Source organism: Rana temporaria, chromosome 2 (assembly GCF_905171775.1).
Source record: "Rana temporaria chromosome 2, aRanTem1.1, whole genome shotgun sequence".
NCBI lineage: Eukaryota > Metazoa > Chordata > Amphibia > Anura > Ranidae > Rana > Rana temporaria.
This window is the reverse complement of record NC_053490.1, coordinates 7201390-7211269: the sequence shown is the minus strand read 5'-3', so window position 1 is coordinate 7211269 and position 9880 is coordinate 7201390. Positions and strand designations below refer to the sequence as shown.

The 9880-nt window shown below is 50.1% G+C and overlaps 1 protein-coding gene across 1 annotated transcript; it reads right to left on the bottom strand.

Moving 5' to 3' along the window:
- Positions 1 to 1180: 1180 nt before the first annotated feature.
- LOC120928459 lies at positions 1181 to 2374 on the bottom strand. The gene is made up of 2 exons (XM_040339557.1): positions 2091 to 2374; positions 1181 to 2014 (listed from the first exon to the last, which is right to left on the bottom strand). The coding sequence occupies exons 1-2, from the start codon at positions 2243 to 2245 to the stop codon at positions 1207 to 1209; spliced, it is 963 nt and encodes a 320-aa protein (XP_040195491.1). The 5' UTR covers positions 2246 to 2374; the 3' UTR covers positions 1181 to 1206.
- Between the last annotated feature and the right edge of the window lie 7506 nt (positions 2375 to 9880).

The following is a 9880-nucleotide window of genomic DNA, read 5'->3' as shown; positions in this document are numbered from 1 at the left end:
ACATTTTCACTCAATTTTCAGTTTAGCGCTGCACATTTTGTTTTTGTTTATACTTGACTTTGTTTGTTTGTGTGCTGGCTGCTACATGGTATATTTTTTCTAGCTAGCGCAGTTTTTTTCCCCCCACAATTTCCTTATTGCATGTATTACCCAATATTAATATTTTTGTATATGCATCAAATAAAAACCAAACACACGTTTTTGAAGGTCAAAAAAATTTTACTTTTTTTTTAAACAATTCCAAACATTTTGTACATCAAATTTTTTATGTTCTTTTATTCGTTATTTACATATCCAAAGAAATAGAGCCAACGTTGCTCATAGAACAATTTTATTCAAAGGTGATGAAAGGTTTGCGAGGAGTCCTCTCGCTCATCTGGTGACATCACCACATTCATGGCTTGGCCAAAATGTGACCAGCTGGAGGTGGAGGGGCTATCATGCGGCCAACGAGAAGGTGGTGGTGGTGGTGGAGGATTATAAGTTGGTAGTGTAGGCAGATGGGGATAAGCAGAAGGGGCCAGATTCACAAAGAGATACGACGGTGGATCTACAGATACACCATCGTATCTCTGACTTACATTGGTCCTATCTATGCGCCTGATTCATAGAATCAGATACGCATAGATAGGACTAAGATCTGACAGTGTTACACTGTGTTACACTGTCGGATCTTTTTTTCAATTTAAAAATGGCGCCGGGGGCGTTCCCGCTGATTTACGATAAATAATATGTAAATCAGCGAGATACGCAAATTCACGAACGTACGCGGACCCGACGCAGTCTTCTTACGACGTTTCCGTAGCGGCGTACCCGTCGTATACTTACCCCTTATTTTATCAGGCGCAGCCAATGTTAAGTATAGCCGGCGTTCCCGCGTCGAATTTGAATTTTTTAACGTCGTTTGCGTAAGTCGTTCTCGAATACGGACGGACGTCGTTTACGTAAGCGTCGAAACCACTGACGTCCTAGCGACGTCAGTGGGAGCAATGCACGCCGGGAAATTTCGCGGACGGCGCATGCGCATTTAAATCGGCGCGGCAACGCGCCTGATTTAAGTAGTACACTCCCCTAGCCGCGGAATTTGAATTCCGCCGGGGGATTTAGGATCCGCCGTCGCAAGTTTGGAGGTAAGTGGTTTGTGAATTAGCCACTTGCCTCCTAAACTTGCGGGAGCGGATCTTAATTCACGTAGATCGAGCGGATCTATAAGATCCGCTGAGCTACGTGAATCTGGCCCAAGAAGTTGTCGTCGTCGTCAGAGGAGGGTAAGTAGAAGGTGGTGTCGGCAGATGAGGGTATGCAGAAAGTGTTGTTGTCATCAGAGGAGGGTAAGTAGAAGGTGGTGTCGGCAGATGAGGGTAAGCAGAAAGTGTTGTTGTCTTCAGAGGAGGGTAAGTGGAACGTGGTGTGGGCAGATGAGGGTAAGGAGAAAGTGTTGTCGTCAGAGGAGGGTAAGTATAAGGTGGTGTTGATCGAGGTAGGTGGGTGGGAATATGTGGTGCTGACAAAAGAGGAAGGGGTGGTGCTGACAGATACTGCGGGGGGGTGAGTAGCATAGGGACCATAGGGTGGTGGAGGTTCTGAGGATTGATAGGGTTCGGTTGGTGGTATAAATGTTGCAATGTTCCTTATGGTACCGGCCAACATATCTGCCTGAAGATTTTTGGGTACCCTGTCCATCAGCTTCCCCAGACATCTAGCTGACATTTGACCGTATGAACGGTTGCTTGACATTCTGTCTGACATGTTTGACATGATGTCCAACAACATTCTGTTAAAATCGGGTTCTGGAGCTGGAGCCTCCCTTCTCGTCCCTCTTGCAGGTCCACGAGGAAACACTGTTGGCGTGGACTCGTCGTCTCCCACCGGTGTAGCCGATGTGGACCGCGACGAAGTTGACAACTGGCTTTCCGGCTCCTGACCCGCCAGAGCCTGATCGCCTGAAGCTAGACTGGCATTATCCGTGTCGACAGGTGCGGTTGGAGCAGCTTCCTCCCAGCAGTTTTCAGTACTGAAAATAGAAATTAGTTATTCTAACTTGCTTATTAACATTTCGTTTACTGACCTTAGTATAGATAATAGCTTACCTCCCCAAAGCCAGCAATGGTCTTAAGAACTCCAATTCTTTTGAATATATGTAGTCCTTCGGGGCACACGCTGACGATCCACTCCTGCGTTCACGTTGTACCCTCAAATGACGAGTGAAGGCATCACGGATGCTCTTCCATTTCGTCTTGAGCATTTTAACTGTCAAAAATAAAATAAAATAATATATATTATTTTCTTTGTAGGTATCTATCAACTGGACAATCCCTAGCAAGCTTACATTATGCCTTCCGTATAGGAAAGTCAACTGCGAGCTACATTATCCGTGACACCTGCTCCGCAATTTGGGAAGTCCTAAAGAAAATTGTGTTTAAAAAACCTACAGCAGAGGAATGGGCACAGATTTTTTTTTTTTTAATAAAATCCTAAACGTCCGTTTACCAGCAGCAGTGTACATTTTTTTTTCAATGTGTATTTTGTGCGTGTACTCGAGAGAGGAGCCGGACTGCAGGAGTTGGCAGTAGGCAGGCCTCCCCCAGAGGCAATCTGCCACCTTTCTCCATGCCCCGGGTGGCAATGGCGGGTGTGTGAGGGGGTCCTCCCACACAGCCCGCCCTACCTGCTCCGCTTTGAAGCCCAACGGGGCAGAGGGACTCCCTATGAGGGAGTGAGAGGATCTAGCCCGCTCAACCAGCCCCGTTAGCCCTTCGCCTCTCTTTTTAGAGACCGCGTGGTCAAAGTGCGTGTGTGTTAACCCAATTTCGAGTGTGTGTAAGTGTGGTGGTTTTTGTGGGAGGGGGGTGGGCGTACTAAGCGCAGGCTTACCTCGCATAGCACACCCACCGGGAGCCGGGCTGAGACTACCAAACTCAATTCACATGTAGCCGAGACTGAGATCCGAACCTCTAGCTGCAGAGGTGAATGGCTTGTCAGCGCAGTGCCAGTTGCATTGAGCCCTTTGCATGGATGCTGCCGAGTTACACCTCCTTTATGGGGCATAACTTTACGCCGGACGTATGACTTTACGCGCACTGCGTCGGGCGCACGTACGTTTGTGAATCGCCGTATCTCCCTCATTTGCATATGTAAATAGAAAATCAATGGGAGCGCCAAATGCGTCCAGCGTAAATATGCGCCCACTCTACGCTGGCGTAGGCAAGTTACGTCAGTCGGATGAAGCCTGTTTTTAGGAGTATCCTAGTTTGTGGGCCCGGCGCATATTTGCACTTACCCGGCGTATCTGGAGATATGTCGGCGCAAGTGCTTTGTGAATCCGGGCCCAGATGATTTCTTGTTCGATGGAACGCGTCAGGACGAGCTCCACTGATAACATTGCGTCATTTGTACCAAAATTGCTTTTTTATCTTCTCAAATGTGAGTGTTCCTTATTTTAATAAGTACTCATTGATGGGCACAGGTGAGGCTGCATTGATGGGCACAGGTGAGGCTGCATTGATGGGCACTGGTGAGGCTGCATTGATGGGCACTGGTGAGGCTGCACTGATAGGGGCTGCATTGTTCGGCACTGGTGAGGTGACATTGATGGGCACTGATAAAGTTGTTGTTTATATCTATTTTTGTAACTTAATTCTGCATAATACATTTTAGAGTGTAATTTCATGAGATCATTTATGAGGACATGTTTAGAGGCGGAACTGGGACTCGGCTCTATACGGCGCCTGCGTACAGACTAGGAGCCGTGCAGAGCTGACTGCGCAGGCGCCGTATAGAGCCGACTCCCAGTTCGGCTATTTTCGGAACGCGTGACGTGCCTTATCCGCACGTCAATCATCTACGCCTCTTCATAGGAACGCCTATTCCCCGCGGGAGTGAGAACCCGGGTGAAAAAGAACTATAAGATGGTATGTACAGCGAAAAAAAAAAAAAATACCAGCATACTGTACATGTCGGAAGTATGCTGGATGTAATGGTATATAATTGCTTTAGGGTGAACCTCCGCTTTAAGGCCTGGCTAGTAGCCCAGGACTTGAAATTCTGAGCCCTGACAATCATAATACGGGTAGTCAGTAATCGGTGGAAGCTTAAATGTTTACATGAGACAAGTTGCAGAGATCCCACACCGCTGCCTCCCATCTCCTGAGACTGCACCCAGTCACTTGGGTCTGAGACTATACAGACATATCCCTCCACCCGGCACAGCCAGCAGACAACAGAGCAAGTAACCCGGGAGAATTGTTCTATTGGAGATCTTGCTAGACTCGAGCATGAGGAAGGAGACCCAAAGCACAAACCCCAGGTCTAATAACGTCAAATGGTCAAAATTAGGGTTGTCCCGATACCACTTTTTTAGGACTGAGTACGATACTTTTTTTCCAAGTACTCGCCGATACCGAATACCGATACTTTTTTTTAAATGTGTCCCCAAATGCAGCCATGTCCCCCCACAGATGCAGCCATGTCTCCCCCCATATCCAGTCATGTCCCCCATATGCAGCCATGTCCCCCCATGCAGCCATGTCCCCCCCCATGCAGCCATGTCCCCCCATATGCAGCCATGTCTCCCCCCCATATGCAGCCATGTCATCCCCCATATGCAGCCATGTCATCCCCCATATGCAGCCATGTCATCCCCCATATGCAGCCATGTCTCCCCCCCATATCCAGCCATGTCCCCCCATATGCAGCCATGTCTCCCCCCATATGCAGCCATGTCTCCCCCCATATGCAGCCATGTCTCCCCCCATATCCAGCCATGTCTCCCCCCATATCCAGCAATGTCGTCCCCCCATATCCAGCAATGTCGTCCCCCCATGCAGCCATGTCCCCCATATGCAGCCATGTCCCCCCCCATGCAGCCATGTCCCCCATATGCAGCAATGTCCCCCCCCATGCAGCCATGTCTCCCCCCATATCCAGCCATGTCTCCCCCCCATGCAGCCATGTCTCCCCCCATATCCAGCCATGTCTCCCCCCATATCCAGCCATGTCTCTCCCCATATCCAGCCATGTCTCCCCCCCCATATCCAGCAATGTCGTCCCCCATATGCAGCCATGTCTCCCCCATGCAGCCATGTCTCCCCCCATATCCCAGCCATGTCTCCCCCCATATCCCAGCCATGTCCCCCTTACCTGCATCCCGCTGCCGCCGACTGCTTAATACGCGCGGGGAACATTAACGCTATCATTTGAATAGCTGTAATGATTCGCGCCGCGCTGCGTATAGACACTCCCCCTTGCTCGGGATTGGTCAGTTCACCCGAGCAAGGGGGAGTGTCTATACGCGGCGCGGAGTGAATCATTACAGCTATTCAAATGATAGCTGTAATGTTCCCCGCGCGTATTAAGCAGTCGGCGGCAGCGTGGATGCGGCGTAACGGCGGCGGGATGCGGCGTAACGGCGGCGGGGGGATAAGTATTCTATTTCGGCATCGGGGGTATTTGCGGGAGTACGAGTACTCCCGCAAATACTCGTAATCGGTCACGATACTAGTATCGGTATCGGGACAACCCTAGTCAAAATGAAAAATTTGCTACCATCTGAACCCCAGAATCTCCATAAATCCAGTCTAGAGACATAAATTGTGTCTGCAGCACAGAGAAGGAAGATTATCCGAGAGAAATACAGGAATACAGGACGGGGAACACAGCTCAGGAAAGTGACCAGGGGATTACAGGCTGATATCACCCAGTCCCCGCCCTACTCTGGACCAATCAGTGAGCAGTATGGGTGGAGGAATGGATTTAGTGTGAATGACCCACCTGTGCTGATCTCTGTAGGAGTGTCCTCCTCTATAAATGTCCCCGTTATTCCATCCTCCTCCATAGACTGCTGATCATCCCTCACATACGTCTCTTCTTCTGATTTCACCTTAAATTCTGTATCGATTGGATCTCCACTCTAAACCAAGAAAATGAGAGAGAATATCATCTGTAAGATATAAGCTTTATTATTCATCACATAAAAAATCCACACATTGGCCCAGATTCAAGAAGCAATTGCGCCCGCGCAACCATAAGTTACACGGCGCAATTGCTTACTTGCTCCGGTGTAACGAGTGCTCCTGATTCAGGAACCTCGTTACACCGACTGCAGGCTAAAATCTGCGCGGCATAAGGCTCTTATGCCTCGCAGATTTTAGGCTGCATTCTTGCGGGGGCCGCTCCCATTGTGATCAGCGTGTAGTATGCAAATTGCATACTACCACCGATTCACAAACTTGCGCGGGCCCTGCGCAAGCCAGGTACGGAGTTTCCGTACGGCAACTTTAGCATTGGCTGCCCCTACTATTAGAAGGGACAGCCTCGCGCTAAAGTATAGCCGCCGCTCCCGCGACGTGAAATTTGAATTTCACGTCGTTTGCGTAAGTGATTCGTGAATGGCGCTGGACGCCATTCACGTTCACTTTGAAGCAAATGACGTCCTTTGCGACGTCATTTGCCGCAATGCACGTCAGGAAAGTTTCCCGACGGAGCATGCGCTGTACGCTCGGCGCGCCTAATTTAAATGATTCCCGCCCCCGGCGGGATCATTTACATTGCGCGCGCTTACGCCGGGCAATTTTGCCGGCGCGCCCTCGCAATTTACGGAGCTACTGCTCCGTGAATCGAGGACAGCGCAAAATATTTGCGGGGGCGCAGGGCAAAATCGTTGCCCTGCTCCCCCGCAAATATCGCACAAACGTACCTGAATCTGGGCCATTGTCTCTATAAGTGCGTTTTATAATCTCCGTCCCACCAACCTTGTAACAGTGGGGGATGGTGTGACCTTCCTGTGTGGAATCCCGGGAATACAGAGGACGGGGACATCTCTCTGGGGGGTTCCTGGTATTAGGTGGCTCCATCATATCCTTGTGTCCTTCTGATATCTCCTCCATCACTCCATACTCCTCATCCTCCTCTTTTACCTCTTCTTTAACCTCAATATTATCATCCCCGAGGTTTCCACTCTGAATATATAATAAAACATTCAATGTAACAAACATGCTGTGTATAAATCAGAACTACCAATAATTGTCACTCATCTACCTGATGATGGTGAGGGATGGTGTGACCTTCCTGTGTAGAATCCCGGGAATACAGAGGACGGGGACATCTCTCTGGTGGGTTCCCATTACTGGATCCATCTGTAGGAAACACACACACTGACTGAATACATAGGGCCAGATTCTCAAAGGCGTTACGACGGCGCAACACCATTAGCGCCGTCGTAACTCCTCATCTGGCCCCGGGTATCTCTGCGACTGATTCTTAGAATCAGTTGCGCATAGATACCCATTAGATCTGACATGCGTAAGGCTGTTACGCTGTCAGATCTTAAAAGTATTTTTTTTTCCCGCCGCTAGGTGTCGCATCGTCGTTTTCCCTGTCGTCTATGCAAATGAGGTAAGTACGCGAGATTCCCGAACCTACGCACGTCCGACGCTGAGAATTTACGTAGTTTCCGTAGCATACACGACGCGTAAGGTTGCCCCTGCTATTAGCAGGGGCAACCAATGTTAACTATGGCCGTCGTTCCCGCGTCGAAGTTTAAAAAAAATACGTTGTTTGCGTAAGACGTTCGTGAATGGCGCTGGACGCCATTTACGTAAACGTCTAAGCAAATGACGTCGGGGCGACGTCATTTAGCGCAATGCACGTCGGGTAATTTACCCGACGGAGCATGCGCAGTACGGTGCCTGCCCCATTTGAATTGGGCGGGCTTGCGCCAAGCGAATTAACGATACACCGCTGCAAGTTTACAGGTAAGTGTTCTGAGAATCAGGATGTAAACCTGCGGCGGTGTAGCGTACAGCACATACATTACGCTGCCCAGGAGCAACGTTAATGTATGAGAATCTGGCCCATAGTTTCCATTAGGTGGATTCAGGTAGGCGGGCGCATAGTTGCGGCGGCGTAGCGTATGGCATTTACACTACGCCGCCGTAAGTTTGCAAGGCAAGTACTGTATTCACAAAGTACTTGCCTGCTAAGTTACGGCGGCGTAGCGTAAATCGGGCGGGAGCGTAATGGCGCCTAATTCAAATTTAGCTGAGGGGGCGTGTTTTATGGTAATGGGGGGTGACCTTACGTGATTGACGTATTTTACGAACGGCGCATGTGCCGTCCGCCTACATATCCCAGTGTGCATTGCGGCAAAGTACGCCGCACGGTCCTATTGGTTTCGACGTGGACGTAAATTACGTAAATCCCTATTCACGGACGACTTACGCAAACGATGTAAAATTTTTGCATTTTGCCGCGGGAACGACGGCCATACTTAACATTACTATTCCAGCAATTTGATGGAATAACTTTAGGCCTGATAAGGCGTTACGTAAACGGCGTATCTGTACTGCGTCGGCCAGGCGTACGTTCGTGAATAGGCGTATCTAGTGATTTACATATTCTACGCCGACCGCAATAGAAGCGTCACCTAGCGGTGAGCCTAAAAATTACACTTTAGGATACGACGGTGTAAGACACTTACACCACTCGTATCTGAGCCCAAATTAAGCGTATCTGGTTTCCAGAATACGCTTAAATTAGCGCCGGCGCCCATTCAGACTTAGGCTGGCGTATCTACTGATACGCCAGCCTAAGTCTTTCTGAATCCACCTACATGTGTTTATCAGATGATGGGGGATCTAGGTGGAGCCTCCGTACTGCTCTCTCCTTTACAATAAAGTCTCCTCTTACCCGGTGATGTGAGGGGCGGCTGATTGTCCATCATGACGTCCTTGTAGAGATCCTTGTGTCCTTCTAAATACTCCCACTCCTCCATGGAGAAATAGACAGTGACATCCTGACACCTTATAGGAACCTGACACTAGAGGTCGACCGATATATCGGTCGGCCGATATATCGGCCGATATTTGGCCGTTTTTAAGAAATCGGCATCGGCCGATTATTGTAAAAAAATCGGCCGATTTTCGGCTGCCGCGCTAAAACCCCGCTCCACCTACAGCAGCACGAGAAATGAATCCTTCAGCCACGCTGCTGGTAGCCTGCGCGCCGGCCCCGCCCCCCCTTACCTCGGCGGGCTGTACTGTAGCAGAAAGCAAACTTGTCACAAGCCCGAGCAGCTGCAGTACAAGTTGTCTGCGCAAAGAGATCACAAAAGCTTCCTGCATGCTGGGACGTTGGCGGGATTACTGAACATGGGCTCTAGGCTACGGCTCCAGCCGTAGCCTAGAGCCCATGTTCAGTAATCCCGCCACCGTCCCAGCATGCAGGAAGCTTTTGTGATCTCTTCGCGCAGACAACTACTGCAGCTGCTCAGGCTTGTGACAAGTTTGCTTTCTGCTACAGCCCGCCGAGGTAAGGGGGGGCGGGGCCGGCGCGCAGGCTACCAGCAGCGTGGCTGAAGGATTCATTTCTCGTGCTGCTGGAGACTGGGGTAATGTACAGTATTCCTATTACCTCTGATAGGTGCCTCGGCTCTCTAGTGATTGTACATAGTACTCCAACTCACGTGGGAGCTCACAGGTGTCATCCAATGGGCAGTGCTGGAGGGAACAGTGTGTACATGTCAGAGCACACCCCTCTCCTGTATACACACTCATTTTATATATATATATCCATCCCCACCCACGGCCAGCTCCATCCATCCACCCCCCTCTACAAAGCATCTCCCACCCACGGCCAGCTCCATCCATCCATCCCCCTTCACAATGCATCCCCCACCCACGGCCAGCTCCATCCATCCATCCCCCTTCACAATGCATCCCCCACCCACGGCCAGCTCCATCCATCCATCCCCCTTCACAATGCATCCCCCACCCACGGCCAGCTCCATCCATCCATCCATCCCCCTTCACAATACATCCCCCACCCACGGCCAGCTGCATCCATCCATCCCCCTTCACAATGAATCCCCCACCCACGGCCAGCT

Excerpts from the sequence above, each read along its gene's own strand:
- LOC120928459 (XM_040339557.1), bottom strand. The coding sequence starts at position 2,245 with ATGCTCAAGACGAAATGGAAGAGCATCCGTGATGCCTTCACTCGTCAT. Across the intron at positions 2,015-2,090 it reads CCATTGCTGGCTTTGGGGAG|TACTGAAAACTGCTGGGAGG; the intron begins GTAAGCTATTAT and ends TTCTATTTTCAG.